At 37.8% G+C, this 23,271-nt stretch overlaps 1 protein-coding gene across 1 annotated transcript in view; it reads right to left on the bottom strand.

The window, feature by feature from the left end:
• Positions 1-23,271, bottom strand: part of dnah6 (dynein, axonemal, heavy chain 6) — a 76,091-nt gene that overhangs the window by 36,882 nt on the left and 15,938 nt on the right. Inside the window, exons 22-43 of the mRNA XM_016513935.1 lie at positions 21,031-21,150; positions 20,657-20,837; positions 20,329-20,425; positions 20,024-20,228; positions 19,346-19,510; positions 19,158-19,268; positions 18,751-18,876; positions 17,708-17,863; positions 16,918-17,079; positions 14,582-14,719; positions 14,303-14,470; positions 13,293-13,441; positions 11,260-11,367; positions 9,646-10,201; positions 9,419-9,541; positions 9,086-9,268; positions 6,235-6,378; positions 4,866-5,087; positions 4,637-4,784; positions 4,371-4,528; positions 3,054-3,185; positions 24-195 (exon numbers count right to left, since the gene is read on the bottom strand). Of these exons, the coding sequence (XP_016369421.1) occupies positions 24-195; positions 3,054-3,185; positions 4,371-4,528; positions 4,637-4,784; positions 4,866-5,087; positions 6,235-6,378; positions 9,086-9,268; positions 9,419-9,541; positions 9,646-10,201; positions 11,260-11,367; positions 13,293-13,441; positions 14,303-14,470; positions 14,582-14,719; positions 16,918-17,079; positions 17,708-17,863; positions 18,751-18,876; positions 19,158-19,268; positions 19,346-19,510; positions 20,024-20,228; positions 20,329-20,425; positions 20,657-20,837; positions 21,031-21,150 (3,724 nt within the window). The remainder of the gene's footprint in view (positions 1-23; positions 196-3,053; positions 3,186-4,370; positions 4,529-4,636; positions 4,785-4,865; positions 5,088-6,234; positions 6,379-9,085; positions 9,269-9,418; positions 9,542-9,645; positions 10,202-11,259; positions 11,368-13,292; positions 13,442-14,302; positions 14,471-14,581; positions 14,720-16,917; positions 17,080-17,707; positions 17,864-18,750; positions 18,877-19,157; positions 19,269-19,345; positions 19,511-20,023; positions 20,229-20,328; positions 20,426-20,656; positions 20,838-21,030; positions 21,151-23,271) is intronic.

Below are 23,271 nucleotides of genomic sequence, written 5' to 3'. Positions count from 1 at the left end.
GTTCATTTGTGTGTGTTTCTTACCCTGGACACATTTAGAGAGGTCTCTAAGGTTAAAAACGTAGTGGGATTTGGCTGGTGTAGGCAGCAGGTCTACACTCATACGATGGTAGATCTCAACAGCAGCATCCACAATGCTGTCAGATGCCTGCTTCACCGCTGTGGGAAACTCAGTGAGGAATCCACCCAAAATTGCCTGCAAACATGCACATACAAGAATAGTCAGTATGTTTTAGCACATCTGATCTCTTCTGGAAGCTGATTCCAACTGCGGGCGGCATAATAACTAAAAGCGGACTCCCCTTGTTTTGTGTGAACCCTTGGTATTTCTAACTGACTCGATCCTAATGATCTTGTTAGGATCTAGGGACGTAACTAGGGACAGTAATATTTCTAAGCGTGAAATGTCTGAAGACTTTTGATACAATGGACAGTTCGAGCATTGACCAGTATTTGCCTGCTCAGGCTCATTGGAAATATGCAAAACTCAAGAAACGTACCTATCTGTATGAATCACTACAGTTTCAAGTTGAAATGAACACTAGAGGCAGCACAACTCTGACAACTTTTGTTCCTTTTCACACAAGTAAGATTTACAGGGCCAGAGTTATGATTAAGAAAGCCTAATTTGTTGCACAATCCCTTGCACAATATTATGTTATGACTTAACAATTTTAACATACTGTGAAATTTCAAAACTGATACTTTTGAATGTTAGTGTCACATGTACAGCTTCATATGTATGGGTTTTCTAATGCAGTAGATTTGTTCAGTAGCTCACACAATACGGCACTGCACTTGTGAGGTGAAGCACTCTAGTATGAATTCTGTGAAACTAGTTTGACAAAACAGCTCAAATCCGTATAAAAGGAAATTAAAATAGCACAGTTGCATCAGCGAATTTGTTTTTATATCACTTTTGCATTCAAAAACAGTGGGGTAGGTTTAGGGTTGGGTTTGGTGTAGGGGGTATTTCCAACACAATAGAGCATTAACCTTTTAGCGACACTCCCCAGACTTTTGATCTCTGAACCATCATAATACAGTACATACCTGAAGCAACATAATAAAAACACTGCATATGTGACTGTACCAACGTAATAAAAACATGGCCACGGTCACGTATTGAACCCGCGTTTAGCGCCACTCTCTGGACATTTCACTTTGAAACTGCCGTGAAACGTGCAGCAAGGTATGTAATATTGGTGTTGCAGAAAAATTGCCACAAGCATGTATATTCAATGAGCTTGGGTTGGTTTCTCCTCTGAGTCTGTCAGTTCAGAACCATGGACAGCTACAGGTCTCATGCTGTAGTTTCAGAACCCAGGACAGCTCCGTTCCAATACCTAATGAGCTACTCTGCAATTAACTTTCTATAGGAAGCTACTAGAGATGTGGAAAACTGCATATTTTAAAACTCAACTAGCCAGTGGGTTGTCTTAATGAGAAAGTCCAATTACACCAGTGAAGGGTCATGTCTACCGAACACTATTCAGATGCTTAAGGGATTCTTAAGGGTTATTCACATGATACATATTCAAAAACAACTAGACAGACATGCAACATCATGGAACAGAACAGAACCTGTCATGTATTGTTAAAGGAAATCAGAATTGTTTTGAATTTATTGTTAAAGGTGATTGCAAAAGTGGTAAAAAAAAAAAAAAAAGTTATGCTTTGATTGTTGTAGTGCCTGTGCTTTAAAGCAATAGTTCACCCAAAAAAATTAAAATTTGCTAATATTACTCACCATTAGGCCAACAAAGATAAGTTTGTTTCTTCATCTGAAATTTAGCATTACATCACTTGCTCATCAATGAATCCTCTGCAGAGAATTCAAACATCTGATAAAGATATTACAATAATTCACAAGCAATTCGCATGACTCCAGTACATCAATTAACATCTTGTTAAGTGAAAGCTGTGTTTGTAAGAAACAACCCCATCATTAAGGCTTTTCACTTTCAACGGTTATCCCTAGCCAAAATATGAGTCCATACTCCATAACACTTCCTCCAGTGAAAAAAAATCTATTCCCTTTTGTCCGCTCACATCAAAATCGACCAACATGTCTGTTTGTATTTGTTTCCACTTGTAAGCAGTGCTTGATCTGTGCATTTTTCTCTTCTGATTCAGATGAGATGACTTTTTACTGGAGAAAGTAATATGACAGGACTTGTTTGATGGCCCGATGTTGAGTAAATGTTCAGCTAATTTAAATTTTTGGGTGAACTGTTCCATTAAATTCAATTAATTCAAAACTGCAACTTTTCTGGAAGAATTTTAGCTCCAGTCCAGACAGATATCAAAAGACTTTGACATCAGCTTGTTGTTGATGTAATGCAACACTCTAGTAAGTTTAAAGGGGTCATATGATGCTGCTAAAAAGAACATTATTTTGTGTATTTGACCACTTTAAGTGTTGAATGAAATACTAATATGCTTATCAATACTTTTTTTCAACTCATCCGCCTATGTTATGTCGCCTACATTTCAAACACCCGCAAATACAAGTAAAGCATTCTTTCAGCATTAATATACTGTCTAGGTAGGCAGCTCAACAGATTTTGGAACACATTTTAAGTCAGCTCAAGATCATTGCCATTTTCTAAACCAATGGGCTGATTCAGTCTTTGATGTCTCCAGAATCATCCGGCACAGCATGTATCAGCTTTAAAGTCAACATGATGAAACAGCTTTGGCAACCCTTTTACTGTCATACATATATGTGACATAATTACGAGTGAAACTGGATATTCAATGAGAAAAATGCAGGCCAGGACTTGATTTTATCCAGAGGGACATGACTGGATGTTACATAGCCAGGTGGTTGGAGGGGAAATCATAATGTTAACTAAAAAGAAAAGCTGCTTCAGATGCAAAGCATTTATTATATTTCGACATGTTTATTTGGAATAACACGTACCAGTGAAATAAGTACAATAAGACCGAAAACATGTATTAGGAAAGTAAATGGGTCAATTGTGATTTCATGTTAATTTTAATTTTAAAAGTAAAACGTTCATTCAAAATGAGTGCTACCATATGTCTGACCTTAAAAATCAGCTTGAGGCTCTGCTCAGAGGGCGTTGGGAGGCACAGCATGCTGAAGTGGCGGATAAAACGAGGGGTCACCGGGTTGCGACCTCCACCAGGAGGCGCACAGGCTGCAGCTATGGTCATATCCTTTAGGGAGGAGAAGCAAAGAGAAGAAGGTTAATAAGTGCATAAGAAAAAATATCCAAGGGACATCATTTAACTTTTTTGACACTTCCACTAATCTCATCAAACCTTTACTAGAAGAAATGTATGTAATATTGATTAAAACCCAAATTAGAATGAGACCATTCATGACAGCTGGAAAACTTAATGACCAATTACTCTTCAAATGACAGAAAAATCATTCAGGAAATGTTGCTGTGTCAAAGTCAAAGCAGAGTCATATTCAGCCACCAAAGAGCTACACTAACCCAGATGAGTTTCTCCAAGGGCAACACTCATTTGAGACTCACAAATCATTCTTTTAATCCTCAGCAGGTTCTTTTCTCATCATATTTCTGTCTTTTATTTATCATAACTCATATTTGAGATATAGGAGTATTGAGGTCAACTACATCTCAGATCACCATATTTCTCTGTAACCTTGCCAAATCACATAATTGTCCCTGTTTATATTATGCAATTGTATCTTTGTTTGTACGTGTGTATGAGTGTGTGTGTTCAACAAGCACAGGGTTTACTTGAAAAATACATAATTAAGAGTCATTCCCGAGGTAAGGCAACATTACAATGAGATCAGCTACTTCAAACATCAAGCATTAGTCCCGCTCATTATATGATAATCGTACCAACATACATTATTTTTCATTCCCATAGAGAGAGATAGTGAGGCAGAGAGTGAGAAAATGTTCAACGATTAAAATGCTTGATAAAATTGAAATGTGGTCCCTGAGGTTTCTGCACAAACTACTGGTCTCACAGCAGATGCACAAGATTAGGAATGGAAATCTTAAGGAAAGTAGCAATTCTGGTTCTAGTTAACAATTCTGATTTCTTAATGATTCAATTAATGACTTTTTCAGTACACCCCGCCCCTGACCCTCAATAATAAATCCTAATTATACAGTGCTATATCAAAACATATATATATATATATACTGTATATATATATATATAGAGAGAGAGAGAGAGAGAGCTATATCAAAAACATGTTTTTGTTTATTTATTATAAACAATACCGGTCATGAATAAGTAACAGTTTTTGATTTCCTACCCTGGCCAGTGACGTAAAAAAAGGACAAATCTTTTAATATCTCTGAAGGAATCATGACACATGATTCTATTTTTTATGTGTAAGTGTCTGTTGCTTACGTGTATCTCTTTCCAGAAGAACTTTTCTCTGTCATAGAAGCCATGGAAGTCCTGGAACTGTCTGAGCAGCTCTATAGGGGGCTGAGAGCCATAACTGTCAAGTTTTGGCATGTTCAGATCATCCACAAACACCACAATCTTTTTATTAGCAGGAGCACCTGAAATACATAAACACACAGATTGTTTTTTTGTATGATGGATGATGGATGATGATTTTCAGTATGGCAGTTTATACAACCACCCAAATCATATCTAATGTCCCTTACCAAGTATATTCTTTCTCTTCTTCTCCAGTTTTGACTCAATGATCTCTTGAGTTCTAGCTGATGAAGTTTGGGCTGAGAAGTTGATGTAGACGGGGACATAACCTGCCTTCTCCTGCACACTGTTCAACAATGCCCGTGCCACCACAGACTAAAATGCACAATAAGCCTAGTAAGCAATTTGTAGTGATGAACTACAAATTTACATCACATTAAACACGCACCGCCTTACCTTTCCCACTCCAGTGATGCCCGTAAAGAGGACAGAGTGATTGACAGATAGCAGTTTTTCCATCAGGTATCCGTACCTCACCGTGTCTGTGGTGGGCACCATCATCTCAAAGAAGGGCATCTCACTGTTATAACTAAAGCAGGGAATGATCTTCTCCCATGGCTCTAAACATTTAGCATCAAAGTTCATATACACACTCCATAAATCACCTTCACTGGGCAACTGTTACAAAAAGAGAGAGTTTTATTAAAACACAAAATTAGATGTTTAGCAAAATGTCCTAGTCGCTCTTTTGTATGAAATCAAAGTACACTATTTTTAAGAACCAACCTACCTACCTACCTACCTACCTATCTATCTATCTATCTATCTATCTATCTATCTATCTATCTATCTATCTATCTATCTATCTAGGGGTCTTCTGGTTGATTGCTTTGCAGTGGCCAAAGTCAAAAGATTGCTATGATATTCTGATCTCTGAATATTGCTTGGGTCCTTCAGAGTAACAATCATAAGGGGGTTTGTTTATGTATAATCAACAGTAATAGCATTGCTGTTAACCCACTAGACTCTGAGAATAGAAAAAAAAAGATATTTTTCTTCTGGAGTCTTTATTATAAGAGCAGGTTCTAGCACCCTTGTTCATCTCAAATTCACCACTTCCTTTTCTTCTGCTCTCCACTCCTCCCCTCCTCCCTTGCTCATTCTGTCTTGCTCTGTGGAATACTAATAATGCCACTCTCCACTGCATTCCGACCTTCTGAAATAAATACCACACCTTCCCTTTATCCTTATTCAAATGTCTGGGACATATTGTTTTCCTTCAATCTATTTCTCATTAAATATTCCTAAGGTCACATTTAAAAATGTAACAGACACATGAGACAGAGAAGACATAGCTGTCTTTATAAAAAGAATTGAACCAGTCAGGTGCTATATATAATTTACGATGACCTCTGAGTCAGGTTAATGTGCTCTTTTCAGGGTCAAAGCCCAGAGGAGGTTTATAGTGGCTTCAATATTCCACATCAGTTATTAAACAGGAATGGCTAGCTACTGTATGGTCACTGAGAAAACATTATAATGGGACAAGAGAAGAAAAAAAATCATTACCTTTTGGATTATGTAAAATTATAAAAACACAATGGCTGCAGATCTGTGAAGAACCAAACCTGTTCCTCCAAATCTTGTAACACATAATGGTGTCTTTTTCTGAACAAAACGCTATGAAGCTGATATGATTGTCATAAATTATGACAATAAAAGAGAAAGTCCCCATTACTGTGTGTTTATTGATAAAATTATCCATAAATGTAAGCATACTTAATCAAAATGATCTGAGGTATATTTCAGTGTATATAAAATGTACCTTTGCATCACTGTTGCCCTCAAACTGCTGCCTGACGAATGTGTCGAATGTGTCCCAGTGGCTGTCAATCAAATTTCCCCCCAGTGCCCACAGGTAGCAGAACACAAACGTCTGACACAACATACTGTTCAACTTACTGGCCTCCTGCAAATACATACACAAAAAAGCACACACAAATTTAAAAGAAGGCAGACAAAGCAAACAGTTGGATACCATCATACTGCCATTTCTAGCAACTGCAGAACTACTGTACATCGATATGAGTGTGCAGTAGTTTTTGGGTCTGAATGTTCTGAACTGTGCCAGTCCAGGGTTTTGATTCATGATACTCAACTTGCAACTCAAGTTCCCACTCCTCTCTGCATCCTTATATCTCAGTGAAACCTGAGATATGCTTATGCTTAATGGAGTAATGGAGCAGGAAAGCATGTATGTCTGTACTTAAATTGGTTTATATATTGAACATTACTTTTTCAGTAGGTAAAAAAACATTTACATAACATTATTAATAATTTGATTTGTCTCAGTACAGTAACAGTATAAAAGCCATTTAATATCACAAAAGACATTTGTCTTTATAATATAACACCTTTTTTCCCACATAGTATATATGGGTCTTTGTACATGTGAATATATAGCATTTATATTTTAAGTAGGGCGTCATTTGAGATGATTTTTGTTATGTTTTTTAAAAAGTCTATTGTGCTTACCAATGCAGTATTCATTTAATCAAAACTACAGTGAAAACTGCAATATTGTGAAACATTATTACAATTTAAATAAATGTTTTCTATTCTAATATATATTAAATACAATTTATTTCTACTATGGCCAAGCTGAATTTTAAGCAGCCATTACTCCAGTCTTCAATATCTCATGTTTCTATAGAAATCAGGATAGCATGCTGATTTGGTGCTCAAGAAATAGTTCTAATTATTATCAATGTTAAAAACATTTTTTTAAACCAAGACACATTTTCAGGATTATTTGATGAATAAAATGTTAAAAAGAACAGCATTTGATTGAAATGGAAATATTTTTTTAACATTATGTCTCTTTTGATCAATTTAATGTTTCCTACTCCTACCTAAATAAAATTATTAATTTATTTATTTTATTAGTAGCAGTGGTGTAATGTAATGAAATAATAATACTTCGTTACAGTACGTCGCTCGCGAAATTCGCTGCTTATTTGCATAAAGTTGAAGAATTCTGAACTTTTGTCGCTTGACTCGCATCGCTTGACACGCCCACATTCCGTCGCCAACGGTCACTGTCGCTCGTGTCGCCGGAAGTCGCCAGCTCTCCATTGAAAATGAGTGGGATTATTTCGCTCTGTCGCTGTGTGTCGCTGGCGGTGTGAACGGGGCTTAATTGCTAATGCGCGACACCTGCGCCACTCACCAGTCTCGAGTCTCACGGAGGAGCTCCAGAAGGATAAAGGAGGAGTGACTACAGTGTTGGACGAGAGAGGACCAGGCCTGGATTTTATTTTGTGTTTTGTGTGCGGCAGTCGTCCGCGAGGGGCTGCCGCTTTACTTTCATTTAGTGTTTGTTTATTTTATTAAATTATTTAAATGTTCGCCGGTTCCTGTCTCCTTCTTCCCGAACTACGAACGCTGCTACAAGTACTTTTTTGGGAGTATCTGTACTTGAGTTTTTATATTTCAGCCAACTTTTACTTTTACTCCACTACATTTCCTAATTAAAATGTATACTTTTACTCCGATACATTTCCCCAAAGCATATTCGTTACTTGCTACAAAATAAAGTCAGAAGAACACGGACTGCAGGAAAGCAGGTTTGACGAATCAGTGGTCTGGCGTCTGCAAGTTAGACTCCTAAAAACACCTTTGCTCATGTGCAAACAAGTGCGCGCGGATGATTCATTTTCCACTCAAGTCGAATCTGGGGTGTGCGATATACATTATATCTTCTGCGATAATATGGTAAGTGTTGTGATGTGCGATCTGACATTATCAAGTATATCGCCAATTCACACACATAGAGTGCATGCACGTGATTTAAAACTCAAAATTCAAGGCATTGTAAATTGTAGATGGCAAAAATGCTTCTGTATGCTTTTTATATTTATATAATTTAATATAGTTAACTTAATCTATCACACAAAGAATACCGTTTTTCTGCAGATATCAGCATGATAACAAATTTAATAATCATTTTATACAAGTTCAGTAAAGTTAGTAATAAGTGACTTACATTTTAGACATAATATTGCTTGTTTTTGCTCAATTTTGCCAACGAAAATAGTTCCAAACAAAGGTCACAGCACTGTTTAGCATCTCTGAGCAATAGACGGTGTTTACTTATGGAATGAATCAGCTTTTTGAACGAATCGGTTGAATAAATGATTCAGTGATTCACTCATTAACACAGTCAAATACTTTCAGTGCGTTCCAAACGGGATATATCGCCCTCCGAAGGGCACTTCGGAGTAAAAACAATCATGGCCGCCATATTGAAGGGTCTTTCCAAACTGAAGTGCTCAAAACTTATTTATTTGCTTCTTTTCCATTTTGCATTTACTTGTACTTTTACTTTCAATACTTAAGTACGTTTAAGATTTAAAAAATACTTTTCATACTTAAGTACAATACATATCACATACTTTGTTACTTCAACTTCTACCAACGTCATTTTCTGGTAAGATATCTGTACTTTTACTTGAGTATGGCTTTCGGGTACTTTATACACCACTGATTAGTAGTATACAGCATCAAATTTCTTTTGTGTCTTTAACATTATAAATCAGACATCCTGCCGAAGCTTTCAAACATGTGTTAGAATGCTGTGTCCGATTCATTTTGGTGATAGTTGAGATGCATTATACCATTTTAAGGTTAGGGGCTCCTTCGCTGAACAGTAACGCCTCCAGTAGGCAGCAGAGGGTTGTGACTTTACTGATGTCCACCTGTGCAATGGCCTGCACACAGTGCTTTGATACAAACTGCAGGCCCTTCTCCACATATTGTTCAAACAGCTCCATCAGATATCCATGTACAGGCTCTGTAATCTAAAAAACAAAATTTCCGAGATGGCGATAGCTCTACAGGTCTAAAAACCGAACTAGAAAACACTCTACAAACAAAATGCATATTGCTTATAAAACTAAAACTCCTTCTAATGCTTCTAATAAGAACTCTGAGAGTTTTAAAGGCTTCACCTTCTCTGCAAAACCTGTGAGCCACGTCTGAACGTACGGCATCCACTTAAGCTCCTCTGGGTCAATGTACACCATCCCACAACGGCTTACTGTGGCAGGAGACGCCACTGCCAGGTCCTGAACCTGATTGAGAAAGCGTAGAATGTAAGCGTGCGTGACTAGCCTCTAATTAAAAACAGAAAGTGTGTGTGGAATTCAACAAACAGGTGCACATTTGAGCATCTCACCTCAAACATCATGTGTATGGAAGGCGTGAGCTTGATCCTTTCACTGTTGGCCAAGCAGAGCATCTTATTATCATCCAGCACCGTGTTCATGTTCTCAATCCACAGTGCATCCACCGGGCCGTCACTGATCACCCATTTGTGATCGTCACTGAAGTCCTGGACTGCTGCCCGCACACAAAGCGCCATAAGACCGTCCCGCCATTCAAGCGTCAGCGGGTTCACCTCCCCGTAAAGCTCGCCCATGCTCACTGACTTTGGGTTGAGCACATAGGTCTTAACAGGGCGGTAGAAGGGATTTTGGAGGCCAGCATGATACAGGGTATCCAAGGTGTCTGCTAGCACAAGGTAGACAGTGGTTTTGCCGCTTCCAGTGGGCCCCACGAGCATTACCCCATGGCGGACTAGCATGGTCTCGTAGAGTTGGATGACCTTGCTTATGATGCTTGGGAGGGGCTGGAGGGAGCGTTGGCACAGGGATGAATGAATGGTGGACTGCAGGACACCATAGTCATGCTCTGGGATGGTGACGCCAGGGAAGAGGTCTGACAATATGCCACTTAGGGAAGAAAAAGAAGGAGTTAGGGATCCACACATATATACAGTATTTGGACCTGGACTGAATTTACCTGAATCACGTCTTAAAATATCAAATTATCAAAAGTAAAAACACCTGTCCAGATGTTTATAGCTAAAGAAATGAATGGTATGACAAATACTCACATGGACACTCACATGAGATGGATTTTATTCTACATAATGGTGGCTCCCCCACATGGTGGAGATCATATGATCATGTGAAATGACTACAGTACTCACACACACATTTACACACATATAAGCGGGGACATTTCGTAGCTTTCAAATGTTTTTATATATAGTTATTATATATAGCTTTTATATATTGCTAGTTATAAATACTACAACCTAACCTTAATCTACACCCTCATCACCAGGGTTATTATAGTTGGGGGGTTATCAGAGCCATAAAAACATTTTGTTACTTGAAAATTAACTCTATTTTCATTTAGTTTAATTTGATGTACTAAAATTGCAACAACTTAAACAATAAAAATGAATAAAAACTAAATAACAAAAACAAACAATAAAATTATAAAAAATTGACCTAAAATTAAAATGAAACAGAAAATATAAAAATAAAAATGTATTCAAAATAAACACTCTAATAGCTTCTCAATGTTACTAAAAATCACTGCTAGCAATAACTCTGACAGAAAACTTTCTGCATGCCATTTTTTTAAACAAACTTTTAAATATGAGTTTTTGACTTTTAAAAAAACTTTTTACATATGAGGACATCCCTAAAATTAGGTTTTGGAAGGTTTTGGCAGATTTAGCTCACATGTGACACTGAAGACTGAAAATTCAGCTTTGGTATCACAGGAATAAATTACATTTTTAAATATATTAAAATAGAAAGCAGTTGCTTTAAATTGCAATAAAGTAGAAATCAGTTGTTTTAAATTGCATTAATATTTCAAAATAATGCTGTTTTTATGGTATTTTTGATCAAATAAATACAGTCTTGGTAAGCATAAGAGACTTCTTTCAAAAACATTAAAAAAATTGTATGTGTTGTAAACAATGAGTGGTCACCTGAAAAGCACTGCATCATCTTTGAGGAACTTGGGCAGGTTTGAGTCTCGCAGAGCTCTGATCAGCACAACATCCTCGCTCAATTGAGGGTTTTCTCTTTTTAATGACCTGCACATGCACACACATAATACATAATATATTAAAGGTTGTCCAGAAAATGTGAGCATGAACACACAACCAGCAGCACAAAACAATTGGACTTACTCAGTATTTCACACTGAATACACACAGGTAATCACACAATAGATCTTACTATAGATGGAGTTCACAAATCAAACAAGAATTTTACATTTTCTGAAGAAAATGGGAGTGATGCTCTGTGAGTGCTCTGTGTGAGTGCTTTTAGTGCAATGCTATGTGGTTGCTAGGGTGGAAAATATGAGGTAAGTGGTGCTTGCCTGCCACAATATTTGGATGTTGGAGGTGGTTTTGCTAGGGTGGTTGCTAAGGCATTTCTAGATGGTTGCTATGTGGCTGCTTCCTGGCTTAAGGTTCTTTCACACATTATAATGTCTATCTTCCGTAAATCATAGGCCTGATCACATCTCTCAACAACCTGCACAATTTGATGTGTTATTCTTGCCTTGGTAAGCACCACTAATTAGTATTGTGTGAATCACAAAGACTATTAAACAACCTGTATTAACTCCATATCAGTACTTTACACAGAATATAGTGCTCACATTTACTCTCTTTTAAACACACTTCCCTACAGTTGTTCATATAAATAGTTTAGTAGCCTAAATCACATTGATTTAAAGACAGACCTTTTAAATCACTGAATCACACAATGAAATAACGGGACACTAAAGTGAATTTATGCTGCATATAAAACCTGAGTACTAATAAAATGTGCCAGTGACATGATGCTGACACACACACACACACACCGGTTCCATACTTATATATGGAACTTATATATATATATATATATAAAGTTTAATTATCTTCCAATTAAGTATCTTCCGCCCTTCGTAGTAAAAGGTTTGGGCACCTCTGCTCTAAATGAGCCAAATTATTTAATCATTTCGTCATTTTACACAGGAAACATCACACAATGAAATAACGGGACACTAAAGTGAATTTATGCTGCATATAAAACCTGAGTACTAATAAAATGTGCCAGTGACATGATGCTGACACACACACACACACACACACACACACACACACACTTAAGTAAATACAAGTGAGGTCCAGCTGTACAGCCACTGATCTAAGACCAGGGCTAATGAAGATGACAGTCGTACCAAATGGACCTAAATGATCTGCTTAGAGGTTTCTTACACAGCTGTATTTTATCAGTCTTTACTCCAAAGGCAACACCAAGTGGCTCATTCATGACAGTGACAGCATGTGCAAATTAATTCTCAATCAAATACTGACTGGTTTATAAAGCAAAGACCATAAACATGTTAGAAGACCCTAAATAAACACATCCCAAGAATGTAGGACTGTTTTATGTAATTTATACAATACCATTCAAGAGTTTGGTATTAGTATTTTTTTTTTAAGAAATTAACTGGTTCATTCAGCAGGCTGCATTAAATTAATGAAAAGTGACAAAAGATTTATATTTCAATAAAATGCTGTTCTTTTAAACTTTTTATTTATCAAAGAATACTTAAAAAAAAAGTACTATGCTTTCCACAAAACATATTAAGCGGCACTGTTTTCAACATTAGGAACAATTAGAAAAGTTTCTTGAGCCTCATATCAGCAATTCGAATGATTTCTGAAGGATCATGTGACAGTGAAGAGTAATGGTTTCTGAAAATTCTAATTTGCTATCACAGAAATAAAATACATTTTAAAATATTTGAAAATAGAAAAGTTGTTTTCAATTGTAATGATATTTCACAATATGAATACTATAATTTTTGATTGTATAAATGCAGCCTTGGTGATATTTCTTTCAAAAATATTTTTTACAAATTGTACCGACCCCAAAATCTTTAATGGTAGTGTTAGTCAATGTTAGATTAACAGAGAATCGTTGAGTAATGTGAAAATGTGTTTGTGCTCTGTCTCACCCTGCCATGACCAGTACAGATTTGACAGCTCTCATGCCAAAGTCATAGTGATCCTGCTGAGAGAGCTGCTCACTGCAGAGCTTGTACATCTGAGTCATCTTTCTCGCAAGAGTCTTACTAGACTCAAAGCCCTCAGAGTACAGGATCACCTACAGGGAGAGAGAGGTTTTAAGGTTAAAGATATTGTAGAACTGCCTGGCCTGTCAGATTAAGACATGCTAATGTTGAAAGACTTAATAGGACCCATGTAACTTCTCTAAACAGATATCCTCTAAAGCTGTGCTTCCCAAACCACTTCACACTGTGGAATGGTGTACTGTTTGGGGGCTACAGGGGACTTCCCGAGTTCCCTAAAAGTGTTTTGTTACTTTATGTATGTTTACTTTGTGGGGTTTTGGGGGTTGGGAAAAACAGGCTATTTATTATATATATATATATATAAAGTTTAATTATCTTCCAATTAAGTATCTTCCGCCCTTCGTAGTAAAAGGTTTGGGCACCTCTGCTCTAAATGAGCCAAATTATTTAATCATTTCGTCATTTTACACAGGAAACAAAGTGTGTTGAAGTAAAAAGTAAATTTTCCAACCAATCAGTTGTGGAAATTTACAAACAGGAAATCAGAGTTTTCCCATGTAAACATGCGCTAGAGTGAAATGCAGTTGGATTTAATGCAATACTTACTTTCGGCCAATCAAGTTGGATTTTGGCCCTTTATAGTAAAAGGTCTGGGCACCTATGCTCTACGTGCTCCTAATAGTTCAATCATTTTGTCATTTTACACAGGAAATATAGTGTGTTTTTAAGTTAAAAGTACATTTAACAACCAGTCAATTGTGGAAATTCACAAACAGGAAATTACAGCGGTAGGACACCAGTTTCCTCGTTGTAACACACAAAAGAACAAACAAAAGCTTTTAATGATTACACATATCTCTGGCCCCTCTACTTCTCACCTAGTGTGATTTATCATCATTACTGGGATCAGACCAGGTTGTTTAATCACACACCTCAGCGATAAGAGTGTAGTTGGGCACCATCATGGCTATGGGTCTGAAAAGGGCTTTCAGGTTGTCAGGGAGTTCAGTTCTGCCAGCGTAACCGGGGTTCATAGTGATGAAAGCAGCACAGGTCATCACCAATTTTATCTCTCTCCCCTCAAACATGAACCGAGGTAGCTGCCGAACACAAACACAATCTAGACACAGGCAGTTGCACATAATTCCTGTATAACTGATCACAGTTGAGATTGTACATGCATACAGTATGTGAGTGTGTATGTGCATTACCCTGGCTGCCTTGGCATTTCTGATAGTGATGAGCTGTTGAGCAATGACTGACAGCACCTCGATGTTGATGCGATTGAACTCGTCAAAGCAGCACCAGGCACCAGACTGAGCTAAACCGCTGAAGAACGTCCCCATCATCTGAACACACAAATGCAATATACTGTAACACTTGCAACAAACTGAACACTGAACCCTCCAAATGCTTAAAATTAAAGTATAGCAGTATATAGCATACAATAAAACAGAGCTATATATACTTGTACCATAACACTGCCACAGCATGAATATTAACGTAGTAACTTATATTAACTATATCAACTTTTTTACAACTTAAAGCTAATGCATAAGAAAAAGAAAAAAAAAAAGTTTGACTGATGTTTGGCCATTTCAAGTTTATCATCATGCCTGTTTGGTCAACCTGTAGTATCCCCAATGTGTCAATTCCAAAATCAAGTGAAAGCCATGTCAATGATTAATGCAAATACTGTAAGTAGATGGACATTGACAATTACTTGACAATTACCCTACATATTATTGTATTATACAAGTGTACATATCATTTACTTTCAAGAAATTAAATTATACATATTATCATACATACTGGCCTCTGGTCACTCTGCTCCTTAAATACTGACATAATATAATATTGTTTGGTGTTTTAAGAACAACAGTCTTTACTATTATTACTGCACACAAAGCATGGGAAGACTTTGTTAGTGAAGATAATAGTGGGAGAAATCAAAAGTGAATGATCGAATACTAAGAAGGATAATTGTTTGGTGTTTTAAGAACAACAGTCTTTACTATTGTTCTTAAAACAATAGTGATGGTCTCTGGTCACTCTGCTCCTTAAATACTGGCATAATGTAGGCCACTGAAATGCCCACACTGGTTAACCACTAATGGATGAAACCCACACTGATGGACCACTAATGGATGAAATACATGGGTTGGACAAAATAATGCCAACACCCATAGGGGTTAATATTATTTGTGTAGACTACAGTGAAAAAACAAAACTTACCTTTTATCTTTCATTGTCCACATTCTATAGGTTGTGTATCAGTATAGTAAAAATTGTGTTCAGCAGTGCTTAGTAAATGTATTCTGTGAAATGGGTGACTTGTCAGACTTCCAAAATGGACAAATCATGGAAGCCTATTTAGCAGGCGCATCTGTAACCTTAACAGCCTAATTGTTTGGTGTTTTAATAACAACTGTCTTTTTACTATTATTACTGCACACAAAGCATGGCAAGACTTTGTTAGTGAAGATAATAGTGGGAGAAGATCCAAAGTGAATGATCGAATACTAAGAAGGATTGTATCCAAACAACACAGAAATGCTGCAGCAAAAGTGACAGCAAACCTCAATATTTACTGTACCTTGAATACCCTTTTTCCACAAAAAACCTCAGACAACTCCACCAAGCCAACATACAGTACATGAAAAAGCTGCGATTGCTAAAACATTAATCACAGACAACAATGCTAAAATATGAAAAAGATGGAGTCATGATCATGAAACCTGGACAGTCGGAGCACCAAGATGAACTTAAACATTTTCCCTGGCCAGTTCAATAACCTGACTTGAACATTTTCAAACCATTATGGGCAGTTTTAGAAAGGGGAACAAGAAGATTCCCTCCTCTAACACCAATTGGTAAAATGTTCTGATAGAAGACAAATCTATACGAAAAACTTTGGAAGCTGTATTAAAGGTAAATGGTAAAACACCTTAATAAAGAAATGTTGCCTACTTCCCAGGTGCTCACATTATTTTGTCCAACCCCTGTAGATAAAATAGCAACTGAAAATATGAAGCATAGTGATTAATTGATTTCATACTGTTTAATAACAGTATACTGTTCCACAGGATGACATTCTCACATGCCCCCCATCTGAACCACAGCAATAACAAACCCCAGCCCAGAGAACCCGTAGGCAAAGGAATGATCTACAGAAAGAGCTATATGGTAAAAAAAAATGTTCCAGTAACAGAATAAAAAAGACAAACCATTAACAATGACTATGACTGTTTTTAAAGCCTAGTCAGAATCTTACACGTCTTTATGACATATGACACCCTATAGCAAACACTAAACACTGGCCATAAATAAAGAGATGGATGTCTCAGACAGATGTCTACAGTGGTTTTCATGTACTGCACAGAAAACTCAGTTGGGGATCTTCTTCCTCCTAGTGACAGATACAATGAATTCACTATAATTTGACAGGAAAAAAGAATATCTCTATCTCATATTGGTTGTCTAGCTGCTTAACAAATTAATGAGGAAAACGAAAATAGAAGTTGGACTGGTAGAGAGAGATTCACACCTTATAGTCGAGTCCATCGGAGCAGTTAAAGACCACACACTGGATTGCCAGAGCTTTCGCGAGGTCTTTAGTAGTCTCAGTTTTGCCTGTACCAGCTGGACCTGCAGGAGCTCCTCCCAGATCTAGCTGCAGCGCTCCCATCAGGCAGAGGTAACATCGATCCTAACATAAAAAACAAATAGATACGCAGTTCACACACACCTCATTAGCACACTCATGCTCCTTAATAACTCATACACACAACACTGACATAGATCCATGCATAAACTGATACATTTACTTTTGCACTATTAGTAAAATGCACTTGTTATTTGCAATTTAGTTATTTCTTATGCGTGACGTGAAAAAATGGAATCTGATGTTTGACGCAAGTTTAGCAGGTTTAGGGTCAGAGGCCGGATCGGAAAACAAACAAGGGCAAAAAATACAACCCAAACTGACAAAAAAAAATTTAAATGTGGGGGCAAAAAATGCCCCTGCAGTGAATTACATAATCAATTTCAATCAAAATCAATCATGAATTTAAAATTAAAATTCTATCACAGCTTTATTGTTTTTGATAATATATTGTGCATTATTTACAGCTACTTTTGATGTTGATTTGATTTTTGATTTTTTACTTTATACTGAACATTAGAATTTATATAAAGTAAAAGCAATCATTATTCAATTGTATGCAAATTTATTTACATTAAGTACAATTAAAATGTATTCGAAATAACTGGGCAAAATTCCATGTTTTACAGCATATGTTTTAAATACGCTATCATAAAAAAGTGCATTTATGTACCGTCAGTGGAGTGATCACCAAACGAGGACACGCTCCCAAATATTCATATCCATAGACATATTGAGAGAGAGCCATCCGAGCCACACAGTCATCCAGGTCCACATCCCAATAATACCGCAACTGCCTCTGCCAATCAAAATTATCACTGGAGTCCACCTACAAACACACACACACACAACATAACCCCTTGAACTATCAGACATGACAGGTAAATAATTGGCATTTACATTATGTATTACAGTAGTTCTAAACTGCCTGGTCGCAGGTTTATTCTGATACTGTTGGACAGGGGGTACAGTACAGTTTATGCTGCTAAATATAAATAAAAAAATAAGCATACAATATGATACCATCAAAAAGAATCCAATGCCAGTAAGTTATCTGGTTGACACTCCAACATAGTAGGTAAAAAAGATAAGTGTTACACACCCCAGTCTGCAGGAATCACCGATCAGCACTGTTGTTTTTATAAGCTTTTTTATGGTTATGGTTACAAACTCTTTCTACACGTGTATTTTAAGTGATTTATTGTCTAAAAAAAAGTAAACACAAAAGTTAAAGATGAATTTGATTAATAGATTATTTAAAGGTATAATTCACCCATAAATTGAAAATTCCTGAAAATTTACATACTCTCGGGCTATCCAAAATGTTCATTTTAAACTATCGCTTCTGGCCAAAATACCATAATAACACTGGACTCCATAATCCATAATAAAGCATCCTCCAGTAAAACGGTCCATCCCCTGTTGTCCCCTCACATCAAAATCCAACGACATATAATTGTATTTCACTTTCAAACAGTGCTTGAACTGTGCATATTTTTATCCTGATTCAGACGATATGGCTTTTTCACTGGAGGAAGCAATATTATGGATAGAAGACATGTTAACTGGAAGCAACATTTTTAAGATGTTAATTGAATCAGTTATTCTTTTGGCCATGATAATCTTGTAGTGAAAATATAATATTGTGACAGCTGATCTATTGCAAAGTGGTCTCATTTTTTTGGTCTCTATGTGATATGAAGGAAATACACAAACCTTTTCTTTGACAAGCTCTGTGACGATGTCTCTGGCATGCACATCTATGGTGATGAGAGCTGTGATGATGTTCCGATGAAGACTGGGCAAATTCCCATGGACCAGAGCAGCAAGAGCATTCAGTCTCTATTTGTACACATAAAGACAGAAACACACATACAGTATATGTAAAAAAGCACACAAATGTTCTACACATACTAAATTGTAAGAGACTTGCAAGGAAATAAACAAATCTATATGAAGATACATCATTTGGTCTATGAATTGGTCTACTGATAAGCTACCACTAAATATTGTAGAAACTTAATTTGCTGTAAAGTTGCTTTGCAATGATTTGTATCGTGAAAAGCGCTGTACAAATAAACTTGACTTGACTTGACTTGACTATGAAAGCTATATGTTGTCACCTCAAAGTTGGTGATCTCAAATTCTTGTAGCGCTTGATAGTGGTCATGATCTCCCTCTAAGCAGTTGTCCATGTCCCTGCACCACATGAGCTGAGAAATGGTCAACACCACCTGCAGAAAAGCGTAGGTGAGAATTGCTCATACACTCAGAGACGCACATAAACAATCCCACCAAGACAAGCACAAACCTGTGAGGGATGTCCAGCCACAACCCACTCCACTCTGGGTTTGCTCTGGTAGTCAGCAATTGCAGCCTTACTAAGCCTCCTAAGAGAGGAAAACATGGCCTCCTCCACCTTCCCCAACCAGTCCTCTACATTTCCACGAGCCTTCAGGCCTTTCCCCAGTGCCACCTACAGCACAGACACACACATTCATATTTTTAACATTATCCTCTTTTATTTTATAAATCCTTGCTATTTGGTCCATGTACTTTTGTATAATTTGTCTTCTAGTTTTTGTTTTCAAGACAGAAAAACAAACCGCTCATTCATCATTTATAACATCTGTGTACATTTTGACCATTTCATGGAATAATGAGAAAGGAAAAGATGTGTACAGTAATACCCAAACATTTAACTTTTATCCAAAATGACAGAACTATTTTTATTGCATTTATGAATGGGAAATGAAAACATTATTTAACGTTATTACATATAAAAATATATGCAAAATCCTTTCCAAACAGAAAATGAAATGGTCAAAATGTTCACTTACCATGAGAAGGGTTGAATATGTGATAAATGGATTGCTTATATTTTTCATTTTAAAGACAAAAATGAAAAATCTAATTAACCAAAGGTACGCTGAACCTATTTGTATTGAATTTGTCTTATATGAAAAGAAAAGAAAAGAAAAGAATTCACCTTTTCTCCCTCAGGTGACACCATGGCTAAGATGTCATTGGTGTACTGTATTTTTTCACCAGTCTCGCCCTCTCCAGGGGTAAGAAGGCCGAACTCCAGCTGGGATATTGCATCAAAACACTTCCTCAGATGAGGCTGCACAGCCTGAGGGTTCCGCGTCTGAGCCAAAATCTCCAACAGTTCATCATTAGACAAGAAGTAGAACCTAAGCCACCCAGAAAAGTGAGTTAAGTCATGGCACAGCATCAAGAGAAATCAGCATTCTGATGAGAAACTGCTGTGAGTATGTGCGTGTGCGTAGGCACCTTGGGAAGACAACTCTCTTGGACTCCAGGTAAGCCTCCAGGCATTTCTGTATCCGCTCCAGGAGTGCATTATTATTTTGGAAAATATCCAGAAGCCCTGAGGAGACATATTAGAGGGCAACATTGGTGAAAGTCATTTATAATTTACGCTATTGCATTCATTGTTGCATTTTACCTACAGCTTTCATTTTTCATGCACTAATTTGCAGATAAAAACTCTTCTGACACTGAACAATAATTTTATTTTTAAAAGTATATGTGTTCATCTAATGTTCTGCGTTGTTCATCTAATGTTTTGAGATGTTTCCTGAGCTACATCCTGTCAGACCTGTTTGTGTGGCAGCACGCAGGGCATTAGGCAGGCGGTTGACCTTCCTCATGATCTCTTTCCAGGACTTGTCCACTTGAAGGAACATCTTAGACTCAGCAGGCAACTGCCTCTGGATGTCAGGAGCACTGAAAATACTCTCAAGATAAAGCCAGCTTCTCTGACATGCCAACCACTCATCCTAGGAACACAGCAGAAAACAGTCAGAGAAAGACTAATATCTGACATAAAAAAAAAAATTTTTTGAAAAAAGGGGGTTTTAAACGATCACCACTCAAAACAAAAAACAAAACAGAACAAATCAAAATCCAAAAACTAAAATCAAAAATTATCTGGCTTTGGTTTTGAAGTGATCACCACTCTGGTGTGATTACCAAGGACTGGCTGAAGAGAGAAAGCTGTCTCTGCCACTTGTCCACTCTGGCCTTGATGGGGCCTGCGTAACGGGATGATGCAACTGTGGCCACATTGACTATACTGTCATCGAGAAGCACCTAGAGGTTTTACATTCACACAGACATATACACAGACAAATGTTCATAAATGAGAAGACATCTCTTCTGTATTAAACTCAGGCAAGGTTAGGGGTGGGCGATATGGCAAAAATATCATGATTTTTTTTTTTTCAGAAAAATCACAATTCACGATTTTAGCACGATTCTTTGTCATGTTGGTTTTACTAAGTTGTCTAAAGAGTACAGCCAAACTAATTTCCTTACTTTAAAAACAAAGCCTTACAAGGTAACAAAATCTAAAATAAAAAAGAATGGCAAAGACATTCAAGCCAAAGAGGGTGAAGATAAAAATCTTCATCATTATTTAATCTTTGTTATTAAAATATAAGAACAAAGATACACATTATAAATACATATAATATAAAAATAAAACAAACAGTGCTTTATTTTTCAGGTACAGTACGTGTATTTAGCAGTAGGATTAAAGAAATTGAATTAACAAATGAAGAGTTCATTTGCAAAAACAGATAACGTCTCGGTTACGTATGGTAACCCTCGTTCCCTGAAGGAGGGAACGGAGACGTCACGTCGGTGACCGACGAATTGGGATATCGCTTCGATAGACCAATCTACTTCGAGTGTAAACTAAACGAGCAAATGCACATTGGCATGCAATTATTGCATCCAGCTGCCGCTGATCACAGCGTGAGTATAATAAGGCAGCAGGTGCTCAATATGGAACCCGGCCTTCCACGGTTCCCGCGGATTCATCGTGAAGGCCCGGCGCTGGACATTCCGCCGCATCCGCTGCCGAGGGTGATGGAGGATCTCAACAGGGTCAACTGTACGGACACTCTGGAGCAGTTTTTAGCAAGCCAACACTAACCGGGGCCTCTCGGTGCCACTACCCGTTTGAGGTGAGAACACAGGAGGATACCGGCTCCACACGGAGGCTATATAATCTAGCGAATGTGTTGGGGGTTGTCCAGCCCGCAGCTCTACAAATATCTGTCAGTGAGGCGCCACGAGCCAGCGCCCAGGAGGATGCAACACTTCTAGTTGAGTGAGCTCGCAGCCTGAACGGGCAGGGCACACCCTGTGCCTGATAAGCCAGGGTGATGGCATCCACAATCCAGTGGGCCATCCTCTGCTTAGAGACGGCACATGTATACATATACATATATACTCATTGTGAACTGTTTTTATCAGTGACCTATTTTCCTATTTTCATTGTTTCCATATAATGAAAATGAATGGTGACCATGGCTGTCAAGCAAATAATATATATATTTTTTTTTTGGTCCTTATATTTATTTGTCTTGGTCCCCATCCGCTTTCGTTGTATGGAAAAAAGCACCTCAGACGTGATGATTAACATCTTTACTTTCCATGGATGAAAGAAAGTCAGAAGGTTTGGAAAGACATAAAGATAAGTGAATGATGGCAGAATTTTCACTTTAATGTGAACGATTCTTTTTAGGAGCAGGTGATATTCCTTAATCCATTGAAAATCGTCTCGGTTACGTATGGTAACCCTCGTTCCCTTTCAGTCGGTCACTCCGAGTCACGTCGGTGACCGACGAATTGGGATATCGCTTCGATAGACCAATCTACTTCGAGTGTAAACTAAACGAGCCAATGCACATTGGCATGCGATTATTGCATCCAGTTGCCGCTGATCACAGCGTGAGTATAATAAGGCAGCAGGTGCAATGCATACCAGGTTTTCGCTGAGGAGCCGAGCCGGTGACCTGGCGGCTCAGCGGTGGTACAGCAACCGTGGCGACGGGAGGTGACGTCTCCGTTCCCTCCTTCAGGGAACGAGGGTTACCATACGTAACCGAGACGTTCCCTTTCAGTCGGTCACTCCGAGTCACGTCGGTGACCAACGAATTGGGATCCCTACCAAAGCGCCATGGTGCTGCCGCTTCCAGTGCCCTGTGCGAGCCGCCTGCGCCCCTATCTGGTGTAGGCCGGGGCTCGGGACAAGTAGTTCCACTCACCATTTTTCAAAGCACTACCTTACTGAGTGAGATTGGATAACACTGGGAAAACATACCCGTTCCACTTGGAGCAGGAACGTTGCGGAAGCCCCATCCTTCTCGAAGGAGGTTTCGGAAGCACTTACACATATGACATCCGTTTAGGTGCATATGGAAG

This window comes from Sinocyclocheilus rhinocerous, unplaced genomic scaffold (assembly GCF_001515625.1).
Source record: "Sinocyclocheilus rhinocerous isolate Xijiao unplaced genomic scaffold, SAMN03320098_v1.1 scaffold1648, whole genome shotgun sequence".
In the NCBI taxonomy this organism is placed as follows: Eukaryota; Metazoa; Chordata; class Actinopteri; order Cypriniformes; family Cyprinidae; genus Sinocyclocheilus; species Sinocyclocheilus rhinocerous.
Note: the sequence above shows the minus strand (reverse complement) of the source record. Positions and strands in the feature narration are given on the sequence as shown.